The 25,002-nt window shown below is 37.8% G+C and overlaps 2 protein-coding genes across 30 annotated transcripts in view; both read right to left on the bottom strand.

The window, feature by feature from the left end:
- Window positions 1–1,233: 1,233 nt before the first annotated feature.
- Window positions 1,234–15,815, bottom strand: LOC117417476 (melanotransferrin-like). Its single transcript, XM_034029645.3, has 16 exons — window positions 15,513–15,815; window positions 14,592–14,746; window positions 13,654–13,753; window positions 12,002–12,187; window positions 11,599–11,758; window positions 10,862–10,929; window positions 10,285–10,472; window positions 9,938–10,121; window positions 9,082–9,233; window positions 8,714–8,810; window positions 7,044–7,238; window positions 5,392–5,548; window positions 5,081–5,148; window positions 4,506–4,693; window positions 4,141–4,330; window positions 1,234–3,426 (listed from the first exon to the last, which is right to left on the bottom strand). Exons 1-16 carry the CDS (start codon window positions 15,559–15,561, stop codon window positions 3,359–3,361), a joined length of 2,205 nt encoding a protein of 734 aa, XP_033885536.3. The 5' UTR covers window positions 15,562–15,815; the 3' UTR covers window positions 1,234–3,358.
- A 4,156-nt stretch (window positions 15,816–19,971) lies between these two features.
- Window positions 19,972–25,002, bottom strand: part of LOC117417163 (disks large homolog 1) — a 207,851-nt gene continuing 202,820 nt past the window's right edge. For all 29 annotated transcript variants that reach the window (XM_034029084.3, XM_034029085.3, XM_059034543.1 and 26 more), the window contains 4 exons: window positions 24,323–24,495; window positions 23,823–23,932; window positions 23,339–23,430; window positions 19,972–21,770 (listed from right to left, as the gene is read on the bottom strand). In XM_034029084.3, the coding sequence (XP_033884975.1) occupies window positions 21,664–21,770; window positions 23,339–23,430; window positions 23,823–23,932; window positions 24,323–24,495 (482 nt within the window). In that variant the 3' untranslated portion in view covers window positions 19,972–21,663. The remainder of the gene's footprint in view (window positions 21,771–23,338; window positions 23,431–23,822; window positions 23,933–24,322; window positions 24,496–25,002) is intronic.

Here is a 25,002-nt window from a genome sequence, read left to right as displayed (position 1 = left end):
GTCAGAATCGCTATTCACTAGTGCTTTACTGGGTCTCTTCTTCTAAAGGTATATGCTGTATTATAAGGTTAATAAATCCCTTGTCCATTTTACACTACTACCTAAGCTCACAGACACCATCTGTCAAAGATATTGTATGTTATTCTTGTTTCTTAACGTTATCCAAATAAATAATACCAACACCTCAAGATTTTTGGCAATAATGCTGGATGGTCCTAATTGCAATTACTCTCGTTTCTTAGACACTTTTTCATAGTCGAGTTCTAGTTGCCAGATTCAATTTCACTATAACTGTATGTAACACAGGCTGGATCAACCCAATTGTCTCCAGAATGGTAAGAGCCAGCCTCATCTATTGAACAGTTACTGCCACCAGATACTGCAACAGATACATGTCAATTGGGTAATATAGCTGCACATAAATACCTTACATTGCAGCTTTGGGGTAATTGTTATTGCAATGCTAGGTAAGCATTTAGTTCACTCTGTTTGCAAAGACCTGTGTTTTTTCTTCAATCTTATCTTCAGTCCTATTACATTATATGCGGTTAATGAGTTCAAGGTTTTGAATATCTTTTGGCAGGAAGAAATGAGGGTCGAGCTTCAGTCTCCAGGTTTAGTGATCAACATGAAAATCAGCATGTGCAAGCTGAACTTTATACATGGTTCTCAGTGCATTGTTCAAGTGGAAACAGATATGGCTTATCAAGTGCTGAGGATTTCATTGGTTTGGACAACCACTTTTTACACGTCCAGTGAAAGTTTTCTGCAAACGTTTCTATTCTTGCTGGTCACGCTAGTCATTGCAGACACTGTTACGGGACATGCTGTTTATATGGGAAATCCAACCTGTCCTTGTAAATGCACTGCCGTTCCTGTGCTTTCCTGTTATTGTTTTTTGAATAGTTGCTCAGAACCTGTACCAACTGAAACCCAACTGAAACTTCACATGTCAAAATAAAGTTATATTAATTACAGGGGATTTAACTTACATTATCTCATTTTTTGATATGTCAATGTATTTCTCTGTCAAATACTTAATTAGTATCCACCACCATCACCCAGATCTCCACCCTTGCAGTTACCCCAGACCAAAATATCCAATGGCCAAGAAGTTTTGAGGCCAACACTCACCTAACATGAAAAATCACAAAGAAACGTGTCTTTCAAGTCAGTTAATTCAATTATTTCTCATTCTTTCAGGTTGTGGTTGTCCTTAAATACTGGCACGGGTTACTGTAGATATGCTAAATGCATTTATTGTTGGTTCAAAATGTGTTATTTATTGATCTTAATTAACAAATTACATGCAATATGTAGCTATACTTAAGCAGACGCACAGGCCTGGCAACTAAATATTAGTTACAAAAATATAGATCATTTCATTGTACAAATCTATATGGCTCTCAGAACAAGCAGTCATATAAAATTAAGTAGCTGTTCAGCATATATACATTGACATGGTATCTGAGCACCTTATACTAAGCTTAAGACAATAAAACATGCCCAATCACTAAAGCACTCAATGATTAGATTTACAATAGCACTCAAGTACAGTAGACAAGCGTACAGTGAACACTACACTTTAGCAGCATAAGCAATGGCTGAAAGCTTTAGGTGTCATACACTGACAGTTCTCTGTCGTTGATGCTCTGCAAAAACTACAAATCACTTTTTCACAATGTTAGTGTCAAAATGCAGTGTTCTACCCAAGCCTGAATGGAAATGCTGCTTAGTCTGAATGTTTTGTGTCACTAGATTTTGGAAAGGGGTTTAAATGAAAGAACGTATGCATACAAATAATTCAAATTTAGCATACTAGAATTCATTTTGATTTCTTAATCTTCAAAGAGTTCATTCATTTTTTTATGATCATTCTGAGTTGTTTGTATTGCAATTACACAAATATTGCGTTTTTTCACTTTTAGTTGTATATTACCAAGGATATATTTGCTAAAATCTCTTTAAAGAAGTACATTAAGAGCCATCGACAAGTGATTTTAGAAAGTTTCTCATGTAGCGTATGTCTAAGGCAAGCAATTAGAACTGAAGAGCAGCTTTTGAACTCAGGTAGATGAAAAAGTAAAGCTACATGGTCTGTAATTGAACTGCATTATTCTCTGCGCTTGGGGAGAACACACCATTATTTCAGGAAAAGCCACAGGTAGCACCTGTGCCTGTAGTGGGTAAGGGATCATGAAGCCAGGCAGAATAATACTGTAATGCATATTCACTGATATGGCATTAGCTTATCAAGTTAGAGGCTACAAAGTGCAAGACACTGCATATACCCTGATATGGCACGTGTCATAAAAAAGCTTAAAAGAAAAAAACTCACGTAACAGGCAATGCATACTCACTGATATGGCACTTGCCCTTAGATACTAAAGCAAGATGCAGACTATGTAACAGGCAATGCATACTCACTGATATGGCACTTGCCTTTAGAAACCCTAAAGGAAGATGCAGACTGTGTAACAGGCAATGCATACTCACTGATATGGCACTTGCCTTTAGATACTAAAGGAACATGCTAATGCAACAGGCAGTACATACACACTGATATGGCAACTGTCTTCAAAGAAGAAATAAGCACAGCTTTTGTAATAAAATGGGTCTAACAGGCTAAGACTGAAATAATAAGCAATAAGCAATAAGAATAGTTGGCATTAGGGATGATCCAAACTCACACACACACACAAGGTGTGCTCCTGAACACACACCAAATCAAGGTATTTTGAGTGTAGGGCTGCAGAATGTTTTAGAGTTCAGGTCATCCCCATGAGGACTAAAGTCTTGCTTGATGCTTATCGGTTTTTAATGAAAGAGAAGGAGAGCTCAGGATGGGGGAGTAAACATTAACTGACACAAATGAATGCCTTTGGAGCAGCAAGATCTATCTTAATTAGGCAGCCATTTGAATAGGTTTGGTGGATAATTACAGTTGCATACTGTGAAATTAAGCCGCAATGGTAACACAGTGGTCCGGATACTGCAGCATACCAGTATGGCTTTTACAATGTTACACTGCAAAAGGGGGTAAACAACAGTATGTAACTGATTCAAAATCAACCACCTCTAAATAGCATCCAACTGTATTCACTTGTTTCAGTTACATGTCACTCCTTCCCCAAAACGGATCTCCAACTATAATAAAAGATCTTACATTATATGATCTGCATTTTACATTTTGCTTTTACAGCAGGATTATAAATGCCAGAAAGGTATGGATTAGCTTAAATTCTCTTGATCCATGTTTTAAACACCTTCAGACCAAGCAGGTGGAATTGGAATAGAGATGATCTGTGAGAGGTTTTCTTTTTCTTGATCCAGCGGGCAGTCCTGCTGGGGTCGTAGGTTAAATGTTGGAATACGTCAGGAAGAAACTCAGTGCAGTGACGAGGACAACTGACGCGGTGGAAACAGCTGAGGAACAATAGCAAACAGCTCATAAATTAAATAGACATTGCCAGCAATGGCAACACAATGCATTTGGGACAAATACTGCATAGTGATACAGCATCGGTCCAAAAGAGGATAAAAAATGGTTTATGGACACAATAACACAATCAGCTTTTTTCCCCAAAAAAAGTTTACTATCACTGTTAATCATACACAAAGATCTCTGAATCTTGCCTGAAACATTTTCTTCAGTAGTCATGTAGGTCACAAATGCTGTCGATCTCTAGGCTAGTTATACTGTACAGTTTACCTGGGGATACCAGGTTGGCTACATCTTGCACCCAAGGTGCTGCTTGTTGTCCCCAGACTACAGCTTAACACTTGTACTGATATAGTACCACGGTATTCTATTTGATTATCACTGTGTATTAGTTCACAGCACCATTGATATGTCACATCCAAAAAAAAAAATTCTACATATGTATTATTCAACCTATGGATTAGACCACTGCTCATTTTCTGCCATTAACTTAGTATTAATTCACTGCCATTGTCATGCCACTGATGGTAGTTTGGTATGGGTATTTTATTGCAATATGAAAAAAAAAACATTTCTTGCTGCATATGTTTTATCTTTGATAATATTAGAATCAATCTGTATTTTCTTCTTGGTTGTTGTTTTGTTTGCATTCTAAAAATCTACCAGTAATAAAAGAGTCAATCATAAAAAATACATACCTGTGGCCGAACACTCCAGCATTTTCAAAGACGCCATGTAACCTTGCCCAAGCCATTCATCGTACGTCTTTTTCTCCCCAACTCCCGTGATGCGGAGCGTTGAATCTTTGAAGATCAAATCCGTCCCTTGATACTTGGAGGAATCAAACATGCTGAATCCATTGGGATTGCTGTCATTTCCAAAGAAATCCTGGAAAGGAAGTGCGACAATGTTGCCTTGTTAAGAAGGGCGTAAGAAATGCCTTGAGGAGGTCTCAAGAGGTAAAAAAAAGTGAATTCAAAGCCGACAATATCATACACATAAATTGTATTCACTTTGATATTCATTTTGTATTTTTTTTAGGCACAGCTTAGCTGAATCTTACCTGGGCTTTACTGAGGAGTCCATACACTGCATAGATGTTCGTTTCTGGGTGGACCATGACTGCATGGGCAGGAACTACAGCTAGGTTACACTTTGCATATTCAGTCACTGGTGCACGAGCTCCGTTTGGACACAAAAGCTCGAAATCCATGTGCCGCAGGCCTGCTGCCCAGGACTCTGTGTTTTTACCTGATAAATGAAATGTTCAAGTTGCTTAAATAACTTCTAAACATTCTTAAAAAACAACCTTCTCACAACTGGGAACTCGACCCTGCAGGTGTCCACCTTAGCTCACTTAGCTTCTTGGCTGTATGGACCGCTGTAACACAGCAAAGATAAAAAGTCTGTACATATTTCACTTCCCTAGCCAACAGGAGTGCCAGAGTCAATGTGACACTCCCTGTGGAATCCCCAAAACACAAGTCAGCTCTAATTAATAGATTTTGATCAATAGAATCTTTGTTCGAAAGCTAATGGAGACTACTTTTTGTATTATTTTCTTAAGAGCAGTTTGATATTACTTTACATCATAAGCAAATATGTAAGATACAAAAGAAAAGCTTTTCAGGAACTCACCATCAGTGTTGTCAAAAACTGTGGTGTGCTTCACAAAGGCAACTTCCCCGCTACCTTCTGCCAGACACCTGCCAAGAGGAGCATGCATCTTAACACATGAGTATAAAAAAAACAAGGGAGTCTGTTTATGTATACAAACAGACTCAATTGAGATATTCAATTGACTGTTGGTTACAGACACATTACATGACAACAATACATTTTTCAACATGTAAAGTGTTTGTTGTGAACCCTATAGCATGTATGTAACACATTAAAACACATTCCTCTGTTAGTCAATAAAACTCAAAATGCTGTTTGTTTTCGGTTACCTGAAAGCTCCATGGTAATCATAGTAAAGCTCGTTCTTGCTTCGTTCACACTTATTATTCCCATTAGCATCCCCCTTGCAAAGTTCACACAGGCTGGATGGGAAACCCGGCTGATTGGCTCCAGGCACACAACTGGCACTGAAGAAGCTCCCAGTGGCTGAAAGGAATTGATAAACAAAATGAAACCCAAACAACGACTTGGCGCTTTTCACAGGCTCAGTGATCAATGAACCAGCATTTACACAAGGATGAGACCCAATAATCTACTCAACCTACATCCCCGATATATAAGACCACCCTATAGGGAAAATTAACTAGGTAATGCAAGGAAGTAAATGCTGGGTAATTTACATTTTCGACTCAAAGAAAAAAGTGGGTACCTGCATGTGATAATTAAACATAAATCAGGCTTATATAGATCATTTACTTATCATAATACAAGAATTCAAATTCTTATAAATGAACCGTGCCGTACGGGGTTATCTAAGGTTAAGGCCTTTGGGTTATTTCAAATTGCTCACCCCTGCTATGACTTACAAGGCCTCATTTAAAGCAAGGCAAAGGCATAGTTTCAAAGAGGAAAAAATAATTGTAACGCTACCAATGTAAACAAATATTGGTCCCCTTTAATATTTATTCCCACCAGCAAATATATGTGTTCCGCCCTACATACATGTTTGTTATTTATCCGATTTTTATGTAAATTGTGCATGTATAATGCTAGTAAATGTGAGCAGTGTTTGCAGGCTGTTATCATTTATTATTCTAGGTGAGACTGGACCTGTCAGAGGGGACTGGATAGTTCAAGTTTAGGGCTAGTGTTCAGGTTAGAGGAAGTGGTTTTAAAATTAAGGTTTTAGTTGAAAATGCATGGATATAGACTTATACTTATACTTATACGCAAAGAAAGAATGCTTTGTTGCAAAAGAATAAGATGGTATAAACATTACGAAGGGAAACCAACATTCCCAAATATTGGTCGCAAGGGGGAACGAATATACGTTCCTGGGGGAACAAATATTCGGGGGGGGGGGGGGGGGAACATATATTCTCTGACACCGGTATAAAACTAGCGGTAAACAAGTCAAAACTGCTTACTGCTACAAATTTATCTCAACCCAGTTTCATACTGTTAATTGTTTTATTACTTCTATAAAAGTTACCTTTGCCTGTGCACGTAGGGTGTATACTCTTGTGAGAGGAAAAACTTGTCTATGAACCCTTATTTATAAGGTGACCATATGGCTCTGTGTTCAGCGGGACAGTTTGGGATAGTTCAGGTCTTTCAACTCGCAACCCAATGCATTCCGGTATGTTTTACCTGTCTCAGGTACCACTCTTGCCTTTAAGAGAAGCAGGACTACGCTTACCAGAATGCATTGGGTGGTGAGTTAAAAAGCCTGAATTGTCACAAACTGTCCCGCTAAACACAGAGCCATATGGTCACCTTACTTATTTAAAAAGTTATATTTTACATACAACTTGTCTGCATGTTTTTTAATGAAAATAAAAACATGTTAATACGTGTGTGAATATACAAGATAAAACATCAGAAATATTGATTTTATTACACCATTGTTTAAAAATGTTCTCATTTTTTGTATGGAACAAAATCAGTATTAAAATAGCATACAGTAACACTTTTGGTTTACCTTTGGGGAAGTCACATTTATCAGGACTTATAAACCCATTCTCTATGAGAGTTGCAATAGGAATATTCCAGCCAGCTGTCCTCTGGTAGCCGGTGTGGCAGGACTTCCTTCCTTTCAGTTCATTGAATGTAAATCCATCATGGCCGGACCTCTTCACCACCGCCACAGCATAGTATGTACCCCCCTGCACATCGGCTGGAAGCAGAGAAACTATTCAGTCTTTAAACCAGTATTCTTTTAATACAACTGAAGTACAGAGACTTGTGGATAAAGCAGCCATTTGTATTACATAGTACTACTTAAAGAAACCCTGCTGCATTAGTTGTGTGGATGTGCGGACAGGTATAAGAATGGAACCCTTTTTCAACTGGTTCTGTGGACACTAATTAGGCAAGATTAATTGTTCAGACCTATATGGTACAAGAAATAAACTACCTGATTCATTAGTGTATTCACATACCTCACTTTCTGGAGTTTATTTAATGTTCTTTTTGAAGTGCATGGACAGATCTATTTATACTACAGCTGTGTGAGGTATTGCCTTTGCAATATGCTCAGGTAAACTAGCCTGCCTGTTTTTTGCAGTGGATAAGATGGTGGCTTGGAGGGTGCACTGTTGCACATTTCTGCCCAGCATCACTCCGTTACACTAGGGTATGACAGAATCTCCAGTACCATAACACCGGAAGATATCTCACTCTGAGGAACTATTTATATACTTAGTTAGTTAGTACTGTATTTTGTAGTAATCCTGCCTACAAAAGCATCTTTGTTATAAATTCAAACCCTAATTTTATGTTTACCTAACAATTAGCCACCTTCACAAATTAAAAAATATTTTTGCAAAATCCTAAGCAAGTATTTTATTGAGGAATGTGAAATGTTTCTTCTGCGTGTTTTCCCTTTTCTCAAATGTCTCCTGTTGTCACAGTTAAGTCTTTCACACAACAGACTTGTTCTTGGCTACCATTTTTTGTGCAGGGGGTCATACCATTCAGTCTTACTGGAGGTGGGCATCATTCACTAACAGCATAAACAAGATGCACAACATGCTTCTTGTTACAGACTGCATGCCAGCAGGTATGCCATAATGTATAGTCCATGAAAAAATCAGCTCTTTGCCATAGTTCTGTGTACCAAGTACACAAATCTCCCAAACAGTTCAATTAAAATTGTTAATAGTTTGTTTTGTTTTTTAGGTGGAAATTCATAGCTATTTAAAAGATGGGCTTAATAACATAAATACCAGAGTGGGTGTATTTTTATACTCTGTTTGTTCAAACTCATGAAATCCCCTCACTAAGCAATATTGCCTCCACAGTCTTAGCGCCCCCTTTCCTGTGCTGGTTATGTAAGCAGTGTTTGTTTTTTTTGGAGAAAAAAAAATCTTAGTCCAAATCTACCTCATACTAACATACAGGGGTTGGACCAGAAAATGCTGTATTAATCACACAATCCACTATCTCCTACTGATAAATTTGATGCAAATGTCATCCCTGGTTTATATTGTGTGATATATAAAAAGCTGCATCTCCCAGTTCAAAATCAGTTGTCTTTTCCCACAGACTGAGCTCTATATCTATTTGAGGTTATTAGTAGTTTCATTTCTAAAAGCTTGTTTGTTTCATCCCATATAATTTTCTTCAAGCAGATTAGAAATAGACTCTTACAAGCGTAGCTCTCTCCAGCAGCTGGAACAAGGTCATAGGTTTTTCCTGCAGTGTAAATAAATCCACCATCCAGTGTAACTGCATCAACCTCCTTTTTCTGCAAGAAAAAAACACATGTTCAGGAGTCTAGCCGAGCAGGGCATATGAGGTCATCCTGCCAGGCCACGCCAGTCACAGTGAGACCTGTGTACACAGAACCAGAGAGCTGTTTGGGTTTGCAAAGCCTGTTAGCAGAGTGGTAAACTCTCTACATAACAAATGAAGTTTAGAATCACACAATTAACAAACGTTCCATTCCCCCATGCACCAAAGAAATGTTTGGATTCACTGTATTGCAATGGTGTTATAAGTTACAGTGGAGGTCATACCTTAATTTTCTGCATGCAGTCTTCAGGAGAGAACCCCGAGACACACTGAACCTTTGGCTTCAGGTTTTTTTTTGCAAAGCTCATCGCCATATCAGCACATTTTGACACCTCACCAACCGACAGTGTGCACCAACGGAGATATTCCGGCAGTCCTGAAAACAGCAAATAAACAGAATACTTTTAAGTGAAATATGATTTTTATTTTAAACTGGTTTACCTAATTAAACAGTTAAGCTACACAACATATTCTTTATTTTTGCTTAAGATAATGTAACCTGGCAAAAAAACACAGATTTCTTTTTTCTGTTGGGTGTAATGATTCATTGTGTATTGATGAATCAGGATGCTTTCTTTATATAAAATACCACATTGTAACAGAGCTGTGTACTATAAAAGATGCACTACAAGCACTACACGTCATGCTAGATATGGTTTGCCTGCAGCCGTCATCCTGCATAAATGTCTAATGTAGTAATTGAGAAACATATAACTTTAAAATGCATTCAAGCACATATTATTGAAAGCCTTTTAAAAGCTGCAAAAATAGGCTTTTAAGCCCATCTAATTAAAAGCTCCAATGTGCCACATGCAATGCAAAATAGTGTTAATAAAGTGTAGTACTGTGCAGCTGGACAGCTCAGAAAGGAAAGTTAATTAACAAAATGATTGCTGGCTAATTTCAGTATAGTCCTGGCAATGGAATGCAGGTAGGTTTAGATTTGTTAACCGAGTTCCATAATATCACTAGTCAGTAGTAAGTTGTTAGTTTTTAGCTGGGCAAACACGGTTCAATTTTAAATGAGAGATCTTGATCCAGTGCATTGGTGTTAAAGTTCTGAAAAGAGTTGTTCCTTACTGTCTGGGCTGCAGTCCAACCCACTCAGGGCATGTAGGTACTCCTCTCCCAGCCAGTCCTGGTAGCTCTGATTTTCAATTGCAATCAGCCTAATGGTGGAATCTTTGAACAGAAGATCTTTACCCCCATAGACAGAAGAGTCAAACATCTTGAAGCCAATGTTGTGATCGTTACCAAACTGCCTCTGCAAATAGTAAGGGAAGTGTCAAAAGCAATTAAAACGACATTTGTAGTGACTTACTTTTTAAACAAACCAACAATAGCCCAGAACATTATAATCATCATTAAATGGATTGGGACCTCAGCCTACAGAAATAAATTCAAGTAGTAAAGAGAATTCAACGGACCTGCCCAGCATTCAACATACTGAACACCTCTGCACCATTAGTGTCAGGTCTGACAACTACTGCATGGGCAGGAACCTTTGCCAAGTAGCACCCTGCATAGCTGTTAATCTCAGCTCGCGATCCATCACGACACAGCAGTTGGAAATCGTTTAACTTTAGGTCCTTGGCCCACGCGGCTGGATTTACCCCTGAAACGCAAGAAAAAACGAATCGGTCTCACTTTAACAAACCTGAAGCGTCTTCATAAAAATGGTACTCTTATTTTTTGGAAGGCTTTACAGAGTTATAGACAATTTGTGGCAATGGGCCTGGTTTATCTTTACACCGAAATGTAGTTTTCACCAAAATAGTAACAAACACTTTCCAAAACAAATGTCAAGATCTTGATAAATTAGGCATGGGGTGAAACACACAAACAACCATTCCCAAAGTCATTGGTTATTCTAGAGGACCACCATTCTCTGAACAAACGAGATGAGTGATCCCTGATTGTTTTAGTGATATTATTCATTCATCACTTCACGCGTTTTTAGTGACTGGGAATAAGGAGTTCCAGTACATAGTATCTTAAACCTACCGTTGGTGTTGTCAGCCACAGTTGTGTGTTTGACGAAAGCAACATCACCAGCACCTTCAGCCAAACACCTGTGATAAAACAGAATTTTGGTTTTTAATGAAATTCACCAGCAAAGGGGTATACAGTAAAATAGCAACTACACTAGACTCTTGCTAATCAAAACCAGCTGGGACCACACCCTGTTGTGATAAATGATTTGGGTGTAATCTGTATCATATTGAAAAAGCTGTGTCTAGTCTTGTTATTTTGTCTTGTTTTTTACTATTAAAGTGTATTTACCATCAAAAAGCAGTTATAAACCTTTGATAGAGACTGCTGTTTTACATCACAGAATTATGATACAGACAGCTGCGATCACCATGCACTTATAAGCTAATATGTTGTATACATTGTCCGAGAGGACCCCAAAGCCTGTTATGTTATATCTCAGGCTAACAATTAAGATATATTAACTTTTTTTAAAATTTATTATTATTTGTTTATTTAGCAGACACCTTTATCCAAGGAGACTTACAGAGACTAGGGTGTGTGAAATATGCATCAGCTGCAGAGTCACTTACAACAACGGAGCACAAGGAGGTTAAGTGACTTGCGCAGGATCACACAATGAGTCAGTGGCTGAGTTGGGATTTGAACCAGGGACCTCCTGGTTACAAGCCCCATTCTTTAACCACTGGACCACACAGCCTCCTTGGGGGGAGGACAAGCTGCAACATCTTTTATCGAATTCCCCTTACCTGAAAGCACCGCTATAATCAGCATATCTCTCCTCCTGAGAACTTTTCGCACATTTGGTCCCCCCGTTTTCATCACCTATGCATAACTGGCAGAGGGATGGTGGGTAGCCGCTAACATCGGCGCCAGGGACACAGCTAGCGGAGAAAAACTCACTCACAGCTGCAAAGTGATAAAAGAACAGGCTTAGCACTCTGGGAGAGCATGTTGTTAAACAATGTGGTCCTACAATTCACCCCAAAATAGAACTACAAAAACAACACCTCCATTTTAAAGCTGCATACTAACAAAAAGCCAAGAAGAAATTCTCTTCAAGGTAAACTACTACCAGTGAAACTTATTGTCAATTCACATTTTGACACTAACCTTTGGGATACAGAGAGAGAGAGTTGGACAACTCCTTACCTTGTGGAACATTGCAGTTCATCACAGACATCCTGCCACTGTCAATGAGATACCCAACAGGAACGTTCCACCCTACAGTGCGGCTCAGCCCGGTGTGACAGGACTTCTTCCCTTTCAAGTTGTTGATGTTGATTTCAGTATTGTTCTTTCTGACCACAGCCACAGCTAAATAGGTGCCTTGTGATACTAAAGGTGTACAACAACAATGTAAAAGTTAAATTGTATGTCAATCTAAAAATGTATTATCCCTATATCTCACTGGGATAAACCACAGTCCAATTTTTGCAGCACTGGGGAATCCCCTGGATTGCATTTGTGGTTATTCAGAGATCACATCTAAATAAAATTAATAAAATCCACAGGGGGCTTTCCGGGGGGGGGGGGGCAACCTCCAAGTAACCTTTAAAAAACAAACCCCCTAATGACAAAACTTACATACAGTCAGGGCAGCAGTGTGGAGTAGTGGTTAGGGTTCTGGACTCTTGACCGGAGGGTTGTGGGTTCAATCCCAGGTGGGGAACACTGCTGCTGTACCCTTGAGCAAGGTACTTTACCTAGATTGCTCCAGTAAAAACCCAACTGTATAAATGGGTAATTGTATGTAAAAATAATGTAATTGTATGTAAAAATAATGTGATATCTTGTAACAATTGTAAGTCGCCCTGGATAAGGGCATCTGCTAAGAAATAAATATGATTATTATTAGTTAATTTAGCAGACGCCTTTATCCAAGGCGACTTACAAAGACTAGGGTGTGTGAACTATGCATCAGCTACAGAGTCACTTACAATAACGTCTCACCCGAAAGATGGAGCACAAGTGATTTGCACAATGAGTCAGTGGCTGAGGTGGGATTTGAACCAGAGACCTCCTGGTTACAAGCCCTTTTCTTTAACCACTGGACCACACAGCACATAACAGGCTTTGGGGTCCTCCTACATAGTGGAGTTATTTTTATTGGTCTGCACTAGCTGTCTTGTTTTGAGTGGTTATTTTTCCTAGACCTCTTTAGAGAGTCTTGAAAAAATGATTTTCTATTATGTCGACCCCTTCTTCTTCGTTCCTCTGAGATTATGACTTCCGCTTCGTTCCTCTGAGATTATGACGTTTTCTTCGTTCCTCTGAGATTATGACTTCCTCTTCGTTCCTCTGAGATTATGACGTTTTCTTCGTTCCTCTGAGATTATGACGTCTTCTTCGTTCCTCTGAGATTATGACGTCTTCTTCGTTTCTCTGAGATTATGACTTCCGCTTCGTTCCTCTGAGATTATGACTTCCTCTTCGTTCCTCTGAGATTATGACTTCCTCTTCGTTCCTCTGTCATTCATTGGTTATGAATATACCTCAGGTGTGATATGTGAGGCAAAAATCTGTGCCTTAAACACATCTGAAGTGTGTTACAAACAGACACACAGCTTGTTTAGTGTAACTGCACTTCTAAAATGCTGTGAGCTGGCTAAGCAATGCGAGTTGTGACAGCAGGCCATTCAACCACTGAATGACATTACATGGAAAAATGCATTCATTGTGATCCTTGTGATAACATATCTCAATGCACCGAGGAAAGGTGGATGTCTCAAATCAATCGTCTGTGATCAAGGTATATTTACTTATACAACCCATCCACATTCAGTATATCAAATTCAAGTTACCTTCGTCATACACTTCTCCAGTCACGGGTTTGAGGTTAAATTTCTTCCCAGCTTCGTAAATAAATCCTCCATCCAGTGTCACTGCGTCTGCCTGGTTAATCTGGAAGTATCAGGAAAGTTGGTTCATGTATTACTTGAAACAGTTCAGGCAGGCCACAGCTGTACTAAAACCACAAACAAGACTCTCTGTGTTCACAGAGTTTGTCTTGCAGGTTTGCTGCTGGCTTCATTGTAAAATCATCTTTTGAGCACGCAACACAACCACCTAGGCACCAAATCAAAAGTACCCCTTTGTCTTTTAATTAAATGTTGATGGCAATGTAAGAGGTGCCCGATTCATAGTGTCACCACAGCAAGGGCTGCATTATTATTTATTATTATTTATTTCTTAGCAGACGCCCTTATCCAGGGCGACTTACAATTGTTACAAGATATCACATTATTTTTACATACAATTACCCATTTATACAGTTGGGTTTTTACTGGAGCAATCTAGGTAAAGTACCTTGCTCAAGGGTACAGCAGCAGTGTCCCCCCAACCTGGGATAGAACCCACAACCCTCCGGTCAAGAGTCCAGAGCCCTAACCACTACTCCACACTGCTGCCCTTGCATGCAATCAAAGGTAATATAGTGAGCTCTGAAGCAAACTTCACTATCCACTGCATATGTTTTACTATGGCTAAAATAAATAGTTTCCTTAATTTAAGAAATTGATAGCTTCTGTTCTGTAAGTTACGATGGAGGATAGTGTTGCTACTTGTTTTGTTTTTCGCTACTTTTTAAAAGACGCCAATAAAGTTGAGCACCATAAATAAAAACGTAATTCTGGGACGGCGGAAATAAAGTGGCTCAATGACTTTATAAGCTCTTCACATAGAGAGGGAGGGGAAATATGAATAATTAATTTTTTTAATACATTTCCTGGACTATGCTTACCGAAATGGAGCGCGCGCAGTTTTCTGAGGAGCCCCCATTCACACAATCCAAGGCAGGTTTGATATTAGCATCACGGAAAGCCTTCATCATGTCTTGGCATTTTCTCATTTCTAGATCTGAGGTTGTACACCATCTCAGCTTGTTCAGGCTAGAAACTAGGAAAACAAATTGGAGGAAATGTATTTAATTTATCATATACTGTATATAGAATTCACAACTTGAGAACCAAGTGTAAGACAGTTTACTAATTCCCTATACTTTTCGCTCCAGAGCAAAGGAAAGTCAAAGAAAACATACTGTTACGAAACCTTTAGGAAATGATTTAGTGCATGTAGGGTCACTTCGATTTGTTTTCTTATTTATATATATACATAGTGTAGCGTGCATGAGGGAAGGCAGAAGCAGGGCTGGTAGGTGACGTAATCACACACAAAGACATAAGCCGACTCTTGTACAGCGGTATCGGCGCTATGTTGTAGTGTGAGAAGTCCCGGGTTCGTACCCGCCCTCCGCCTGTGTGTGGATTGCCTCGCCTGTGTGATGCGCCTGCCTGCGTTAACCTATTTGGCTACAAATATAATATTATATATATATATATATATATATATATATATATATATATATATATATATATATATATATATATATATATATATATATATATACACATACATACACACACATATTAATCAAACTTCAGTTTATGATGATTATCTTATGAAACATCGTTTTGGTTACATTCAAAACAAACTACCCCGTCCTATACATGTAGCCTCCCTACACACAAAGAGCTCGTTCATTTTGTGTTGGTATTTAAAGTTTTTATAGCGCGTCTTCTAACAAGCTTATTCCCACCCCTGAAAAAAACAAGCTGAGAACAAACCGTTGATAAACGTTATAAGTAGGCTATGATTTTCTTACCTGCCTGCAGCGTATAAAGAAAATAACAAATAACAGTCCACGTCTTCATGGCGATCGATGGCTGTGGCAGCTACACGTTACTTTTCAGTTCCCCTCTGTCTTAGTTTTATACCTGCTCGATGTGTTAATTTTCGAGGTTAAACTCCAAACTCCAGTCATGCAATTACCTGGGTTTTTGCTTATTTCAGCAAAACGTGGGAGTAATTTTCTTATATGATATTCCTACGATTTAACATCGTCACAGTAGCTTTTTGTAATAAAAGTTTTCGAATGGAACTCAAGAGGGTGGGCTACACACCTGAATATGACACGTCATAAAAGTTGCCTTCACTCCAAAATGGTTCACACAGGGAGCTTTTATGTGGCCGTGAAGGGTCTCTGCTTTTTAAACACAGGCATGTCAAATTAAACAGCCCTACCACTTTAGTTTATATACAGGACTTTTATATAAAGAATAACTTTGTGCCTCAGGCTACGTTTTATTTGTTTGATGTATGCTTTTTTTTTAATAGAAACGCTAATTGTTTGTAAACAGTATGTGTTCTCTTACAATAAACAAATCAACTACGTTAAATTATAAAACAACTACAAACTAAAGTATGGCACATCTCTACCAGTAGGTTTAAGTCCTATTATACAAGGCAGTATGAAAGAAATGCAACAGTACTGTGTATTGCATAATTAAGAGCCAAATAAACAAATAACTTGGGATTATTTTTACTGTACATTTTAGTCATGTAGTCTTGAACCCAACCTGTAAACATTTGTGTCTGTCACCTCAGCCAATGAAAAAATGATGCATATTTCAGAAAAGCAGTAATCCCATTAACCCTTAATGAAAATGTTGGTGTTTTTTGTGTTGCTTCTCTGAACAGTGGAGCTTGCAGGTGATAGTATAACCTCTTCTTGCTACAGGGAGGATGCCTTTTTCATTTGCACAGGAGCGAAGGCTTCAAAGTGATGAAGCTTGTGTGCCTGCAGGAATGCAAACAAACTAGACAGCCATCATGGTCTGCATTCTATTAAAGTAAATTGTGCACAGAATGGTAAAACTATTAAAAGATTTTGTGACAGTCATGAGGGAATTCTGTTGCAAGTGGAATCTCAATGCCATTAACTTGAAATTTGAAATCTTTCCTATACAGGACACACTGTCCACTTTTGATATACAGGGATGTCGCAAAGGCTTACACTAAAAGTAGCATAGCAATCAGTCACCAAATGACTCAATGAAGTGGCACTTTAAAATTGAAAACTCAGACCTTAAAAAAGAAAAGACCAAAGCAAAGCACTAGTCATATAATACCTGTAACTAGATGGAACAGTGGCCCTCACTATTATGAATTCCCAGTCTTGGATTTTATCCTTTGGAAGACAGTTATCTCAATGTGCCCAGTAGTTATTGCTCAGAAGATCTGTGAAATCTAACTCATTAGTAGTACTTTCATTCTGCGTATGGAGGAAAGTGTCTTCCAGGGTTTTCTGAAGATTATTATTAACTCAATAAGCAAATGTGTTAATTAAACATAATTTGTCAAGTTTAAAAAGTCTTTCTTTGGCAAAGGCCGTTTCAGGTTTATTAATAGTTTGCTAAGGAATTCAACTTCTCAAATCACAGTATTTTTTGTCAGTCTCTTGGCATGTTAGCAAACTGGTTTTATTTAATGGTAAATCAACAGGGATGATTAAAACTTAATCTTGTACTCTTTTAAAATCTCTTGACCAATATTGAGTTTCATTATAAAAAAATATTATCTCCATAAGAACTTTTTAAATTGAGAGTTTTTGAATGTCTGCAACACAATTCACTGCAGTTTATGATTGAAATCAAAAGTTAATTTCCACAGTTTTTTCAGTTTATTTTAGAGTCACCATTGAAGTTATCAGTGGAAGTACGTCATGTTATCTTGCAGGGGCTGCAAGTGTCTTTTTGGGTAGATACAGAACTGAAGTACCATGTGTTTCAAACAGGTACTTGGGTGGCTTCAATTGTTTGCTTTAATTTAAGTCTGACCATATTTTGTTAGTACAACTTACAATATGTTTAAACAAAGGTGACCCATGCATGGAAAACTATTTACAAGCTGTTTTACTTTAAGCCATTGCAAAATGCTTTAACAGCACGTCCACAAGCTCATATGACCTTCTCCTGGAATTAAGAATACAGCACATTTGTTGTTTTACGATTCATTTCACGGAAAGAAAAAACACAACAATATCACCGCCAGTGCCTTCATGTTAATCTTTAACCTTTATCTAATCAGTAGAACATGCATTTGTATCATCTTCATATGATCTAAATTACAGCTGAACCATCAGTAACAGGTCATGCGGTCTACTTTAAATCAGGCTTTTTAATTTTATATATATATACACACACACACATATATACTTTTAAGAAGTCAAGAACTGCAGAGGTAGGTTTTGCAAGTCTGCTCAAATTAACGAAGGCACTTGCGACCTCTTGAAACTGGGCACTTGCATATTATGAACTTCAAAATGCATACTTGACAGGTTGAGTGAAACCCACTGGGAGAGGGGGAGGGTGGTGATGGACAGAACAACACAGGCATTATCCGTTGAACAATGCCTGGTCCATATAGCAAAGGGGTGACACACGTCTAATAAAAGTCATTGAGGGAGATACCACTTTTATTCTCTGGCATTCATATATAAAAACCTCTATTACCTGATGGGCTTTGATTCTGCTTCAGAATATACCTAAAAAGCTATTACCAGTTGGTGCAGTTACACCTATACTCCTGACTGACTGACAGCCAGCTTCAAAAACATACCTGAAGCGCTATGATCTTTCTTTTAAAAGCAAGCAATATACTGGATTTGCATACGTATACAATTATACATAGGAGGCTGTGTGGTCCAGTGGTTAAAGAAAAGGGCTTGTAAGCAGGAGGTCCCCGGTTCAAATCCCATCTCAGCCACTGACTCATTGTGTGACCCTGAGCAAGTCACTTAACCTCCTTGTGCTCCGTCTTTCGGGTGAGACGTAATTGTAAGTGACTCTGCAGCTGATGCATAGTTCACACACCCTAGTCTCTGTAAGTCGCCTTGGATAAAGGCGTCTGCTAAATAAACAAATAAATATGTGAACCTTCAATGTTGAGACAAACATAAGGGGTGCCATCTTCCATTGGTGGTTGGACTGCTATGAAGCATCTTTAAATGAACAAACATTATTTAAAATGAGATCTACAAATTGCTTACATTAATGAATGCATTTTCACGGACTAAAAATACACATTTTACCGAAGAGTTACCTTTATTCTGTTTCATGTATTGTTCTTGCTTTGTGTGCTGTCTTTGTGAAGGGTTTCCCTCTAGTGGTAACACATACCAACTTATGTGAACATTTTCCAGCATTGCAAATCAGTCCTCAGATCTCAGGTTATTTTTTAATTTCAGTTAGTTATAACTACAAAATGTAATGGAGATTTTCTTTAAAAGATGAGGTTTGTCAGTGCAAATGACCATAGATATAGTAGGTACATTTTAGAAAGCAGAATTGGTCACGTCACACAACTCCGCCCTGCCAATTGTAGTCCATAATGAAATGCATGCAGATGTAGATACTATTATTATTTATTATTATTTATTTCTTAGCAGACGCCCTTATCCAGGGCGACTTACAATTGTTACAAGATATCACATTATACATTATTTCAAATACAATTACCCATTTATACAGTTGGGTTTTTACTGGAGCAATCTAGGTAAAGTACCTTGCTCAAGGGTACAACAGCAGTGTCCCCCCACCAGGGATTGAACCCACAACCCTCCGGTCAAGAGTCCAGAGCCCTAACCACTACTCCACACTGCTGCCCTAACTAGATCTAGATCTGATCTGAATTACTAGATCTGAATTACTAGATCTGAATTACTTATTTAAATAGTTATTGACTTTTCATTAAGTTATCAAAAAACACAATATGTTGCTGATAATAATCCAATTCTGAACGTGGCCTGATCTAAACTGGTTCGGATTAGCGAGAGTCAAATATACATGTGTCAAACTACAAAGTTTTTGTAACCATTTACCTTAAACCCCCTGAATGACACTAACTTTTTCAGGCACCTCGATAGTTCATTTAGGTGTTACAGTGTGGAACAAAACAATAATGTGCACTTGGTTTTGATTTCCAACTTCTGTAATAACTCCACAGTGCCTTCAAACCGGCACCCTGCTGCATGTTATAAAGGGATTATGGAGAACTGTGAAATGGTCGGTACAGCCCTTTGTGTACTAGGTTATGAAGACAACATTACTAACATGCGAGTCCCTGTATTCTTGTCTTTAAATATATGTAAAAAAAAACAAAAAACAGCGAGGGTAGGCTATTTTTTTATCAATTAGGCAGTAACAGTATTTAGATGAATTGACTGGGCTGAGTTCTTTTTACCACGTCTGGATTTCCTTAAGCAAGATGCACACTAGAGACAGTTGTATGATAAAAGTTTATTAGCTGTTCTCCTCTTTTGACAAATGGAATGAATATAGGGTGGTAGTTATTTACAAATTCCAGTCCCAGAAAGAGTAATAAAGCTGTAATGAAGTTAATAAGCAGATAGTCCTATATAAAACAATCCTCTCCAAAGAACATGAAATGAGTAGGTTTACCAGTCAAAGCGCCTATGATTTAGGATTAAAAGGTTTTTTTTTATTTTATTTTATTTCATTTTTTTATTAAAGAACAGATCTTCAAACTTGTTAAAATATAATCTTCTTTCCACACAGACGCTTGTACAATCCAATGCAGAGCTACAATGGAAGATATGACAATTGCAATTTCAGATGAAAACATACACAAATAAGAGTCCAGATTAATTTCCTTTTTTTTTTTTTTCTTTAGAATTACCCTAGTTGCTTAAACACCATGCATGTCGCATGAAAAATCTCACATAGAGCTTACATGGGAGGAAAAAGAGGAGAACTAGCTGCCACTGTTACTTAATTTGCAACGGCTTTATACCAAATACTGTTTTACCCAACCACCAAACCCCATGTTTCAGATTAATTAAGGATGAAAATCTCTAAAGGTATATGCATAAAAAGGAAGAAAAAAAAAATGCCAAAGGAGTTGGTGGTAAAAGTAAAGGAATATATATATATATATATATATATATATATATATATATATATATATATATATATATATATATATATATATATATATATAATGTGTGTGTAACTATAAAGAAAATAATTTCCATAGTTTATAGTGTTATGTAAAGTTCAATAGGCTTTTATTATAACAAAATAGGCAGTTTACTGAGGGTTAAATATCTGTTAAAATCTCAAACTGTGTACAATAGAATCCTTTTTATGGCCCCAAAGCCTCTTCCATTAATATATGACACTTTCAACACCACTAACACAACCAGTCATGCCTTACTTAAAAAATGACCTCTCCCAAGCACCTAAGATGATTAAATCTACTATTGATCATAGTGAGAAAGCAGTTTTTAATGGTAAGACACTGATTAATGTTAGAAGAACCCGCTTAGAAACATTCTAACATATGTGTACCTGAACCAAACCTTAACCTTTTAAAAAGGGGAGATCTGAGGTTGTGCGAGACAAAATACATGTAAAAACAACAGAAAGGAGGCTATGATTAATGATTTTGAAGAAACTTTAGACAGCAAAAAGAAACCCAAAATAAAATCATAAAACATCCAAACCATGCTATTAAAGCTAGAACGTGCAAAGTTTTGCTTTGTGTTTTTCTGACCCAATAAATGAGACCGTATATTCCTTCCTTTACCATGAAAATAACAATTTAAAAGAAAAATATATATATAATGCATCTCTAAAAAGTCACCGTCCTTAAACATTAAGGAACTGTCCCATAGAATCCTCCTATTGTAGCTGGTCAGGGCATATCCCCCCTTCTCTGTAGAAAGACAGTGTGATTCAATCAGTCATTTCTATGCAACAGTCTCAAATTGACAAGACACTGGTGTCAACAGGTGAGAGAGGATGTTGAGACACAAAAAAGGGGTTGTGTCCCCTATGACGTACACACACAGGGAGCAAGTGGCTTCTGAAAGAAGGGGTGGAAAGCCATCAAACGCAGCAGGCGAGGTTTGTTTAAAAAAAAAAAAATGCAAATGAAAAATAAATTCAGCATCTTCACAATTTCTCCTTGGCTGGTACCCAGATATAGGGGCCGGACTGCTCCTCGATGATTTGTTTAACCTGGTTGTATATCTCCTCTAGCGTGTCCCCTTGAACAATAGCTGGAAGACATAAGGGGAGGCGTTGGTCAGAAAATGTTGGCAATTCATTGTTTGATGTGTAAGTAGATTCAAATTTCATATATATATATATATATATATATATATATATATATATATATATATATATATATACACACATATATACACACACACATATATATATATATATATATATATATATATATATATATATATATATATATATATATATATTGTATATCTACTTTCTCTTTAATACATGTTGGAAATCCCAAAAAAGGACCAGCACTGATTAATCCTGGTAAGCTGGTAGTTGTGCAGGTTTTCAACTGGAAGAGACTGTAGCTGGTCAAGTTTTTGGCTTTGAATACTTGCTTTCGTAGTATAATATTAAAACAGTGGGAGTAAAACTGAAAGTGATACATACACCTCAGAACAATGTGATTGGGAAAGATGTGCTGCCTGCTTTGTTGATGTCAAAAGTCTCACAGCCCTATTCACACAATGGCTACTCCAATCTTTAATGCAGTCAAAAAATGTGACCAATCGCTAGACGTCTTTGTGCTTCGGTTTAGACTGACACTAAACAAACAGTGACTGAAAACATAATGCTAATTAAATGTTGGTTAAGTTAGAGGATAAATGTTGCTTTCAGGGTCTTGCTTCTGTCAGGAATCAATCTGGAGCAGGTAGCAAATACTGCGCTGAATGAAAGAAGGACTTATTATTATTATTATTTATTTCTTAGCAGACGCCCTTATCCAAGGCGACTTACAATTGTTACAAGATATCACATTATACATTATTTCACATTATACAGATATACATTATTTTTAAATACAGAGTTTTTAACTGGAGCAATCTAGGTAAAGTACCTTGCTCAAGAGTACAACAGCAGTGTCCCCCACTGGGGATTGAACCCACAACCCTCCGGTCAAGAGTCCAGAGCCCTAACCACTACTCCACACTGCTGCCCCTACTTGTCAGAATGTTTAGTAATTGACGGAATAAAAACACATTGAAATAAACAGTAAAAATCATCCCAATGATTGCATTCCAACAGCGACTTTAGTTCTTGTCAAATTTGTTAAAATATAATATAAAAGCAACTCTAAATTCCTTTCCCCTGGACTTTAAACATTCATAAATGCTGCATCTGATATACGTTGCATAATGTAATTACCACACTAAGATGTAAAACCTGCAATAAAGGCATACAAGTGTCTGCTTTCATTGTGCTAAGAATGTTCCAGTAATGTCTACTCAAAGTCTAACAAACTTTAGTAGCCTTTTATTTTCAATGTGTCTGCATGCTGTATTTTCTCTTCCTCAATCATTTAGAGTTTTTTCACCATTAAATTAGGCAACAAAGGTGACCTGTACGTGTGTTAATGACTTGAGTCTGAATATAGCTTGGAGATGTCTCCAATGCATTTATACTTACAATCATATCTTAAGATGTTGTTTTACTCTCAGGTCAGGCAGTGGGAGAGACAGGTGCAATCACAATTATTATTTTGTAGTCCTGTACCTGTGATTCTCTCACCTGCCTGTGTGAATGAAACACCTTTTCTTTCCGCTGTACAAACCTGTGAAGTGCTCTGTGAATTCCTGCTCCAGTTTCATGGCTCTCTCGAAGGTCTTCCTGCCTTGCTCCTCTGTCAGACGCTTATTCATCTCCCTGAGGTAGCAAAAACACAACGGGCACAGTTCAGATCACCCTCGTTTTAATACAGATCCCGTGCCCTTCTAGGAATGGGAATGTATTGCCTAATAACCCTACACATCCTTATCCAGGGCGACTTACAATTGTTACAAGATATCACATTATTTTTACATATAATTACCCATTTATACAGTTGGGTTTTTACTGGAGCAATCTAAGTAAAGCACCTTGTTCAAGGGTACAGCAGCAGTGTCCCCCACCTGGGATTGAACCCACGACCCTCCGGTCAAGAGTCCAGAGCCCTAACCACTACTCCACACTGCTGCCCCTATACAGAAGTTAGTTGATAGCTTTGAGTGGTGTCTTGCAAGCTACATTTAATATCTGTAGGATTTCGGTTTACTTACATAATATTTTCTACGGATTTTGGTTTAATGAAAACAGCAATTGGATAGAGCAGTGCTATCTGTAGCCTCTTGATAGCATTGCCTGACACATCCAGGATACAGTGCTTGCCCTGAAGAAAACAAATGTTGTGTTACATAAAACATAAACTAAAAAAAAAACTCCCCTACTGTTGATTTTGATACAGCTTTAATATATCAGATCTACAAAAATACCTACATTAAACAGTGTGGAGCAACATAATTTCAATTTAGAATACAGTATCAATCATACCAAGTAAATAGGGGAACATTTCAACAGCTGTAGCAAGACACTCAGGTTCTTTCTGTTCAAAAGTTCTAGATAAGTAGTAATCAATTACAAATCTATGTTCACAGTAATACTGTTGCATACACTTTGCAATGCCTATACTATGGGAAATTTTTACAAGGGTTCTTTGTGGGGATTATCTAAAGGAGTGTTTTTACTCGTAACCCTGAAATGACCACCTGTTGCTCTGTACCTTTTCTGCTACCTCCCGTACTGACTGCACACTGGTTCCGTACAGGTGGTTGTTGTACTGGCCGGCCTCAATGAACTTGTGATCCTGAATGTCCTTCTCCATCTGCTCCCGAGATGTGACAAAGTGATAATCCCTGGCATCCACCTCGTAGTCACGCTGTGGTCTAGTTGTGTCTGGAACACACAGATTCACATGCCAGAAGAATATTAGTCCATATTGCTTTGTAGTATTAGTAAAGCTCTTAAGACGAGTGTTTAAATAATGGACGATATCGACTATGAATGTAAAGCAGCCGTTTATATCTCAGACCCGGTTATATAGCTCCCATCTGCCCCATAATGCTGTGCACTTGTAATAAGGTGGCACACAAAGCCTCTTAACTATGGCTCCCAACTAAAGCGATACAAAAAGCTACTGTACTTACTTTGATTAAACTCAATAATGTTGCAAGTTTAAAGAAATGAGGAAATAAATTAGATCTCTGTTTTCCTACATACCACCCTCCAACAAGTATGGGGACAGTATAGGTACACAGGGGTGTACTACAAAGATATTATGAGGACAAAGCTATTGTCAGATGGTTTGCTTCAGAACACATTAAGCAATTGCTTTTAGTTTAAAATTGTAATTGCACCTCAGGACAATTCACCCATGGTGGTTGTAGGCAGCACAATGTTTAT

The sequence above is a fragment of the Acipenser ruthenus genome, chromosome 12 (genome assembly GCF_902713425.1).
Source record: "Acipenser ruthenus chromosome 12, fAciRut3.2 maternal haplotype, whole genome shotgun sequence".
Taxonomy (NCBI): domain Eukaryota; kingdom Metazoa; phylum Chordata; class Actinopteri; order Acipenseriformes; family Acipenseridae; genus Acipenser; species Acipenser ruthenus.
The sequence above is the reverse complement of the archived record's forward strand: the minus strand, read 5'-3'. Positions and strand labels throughout refer to the sequence as shown.

What these genes read in the sequence shown, in the direction of transcription:
- LOC117417476 (XM_034029645.3), bottom strand. Translation starts at nt 15,561, where the DNA reads ATGAAGACGTGGACTGTTATTTGTTATTTTCTTTATACGCTGCAGGCA. An exon ending in ACTGCATGCAGAAAATTAAG is followed by an intron (nt 8,811 to 9,081) that starts GTATGACCTCCA and finishes TTTTTCTTGCAG; the next exon opens with AAAAAGGAGGTTGATGCAGT. An exon ending in GACTCCTCAGTAAAGCCCAG is followed by an intron (nt 4,331 to 4,505) that starts GTAAGATTCAGC and finishes CTTCCTTTCCAG; the next exon opens with GATTTCTTTGGAAATGACAG.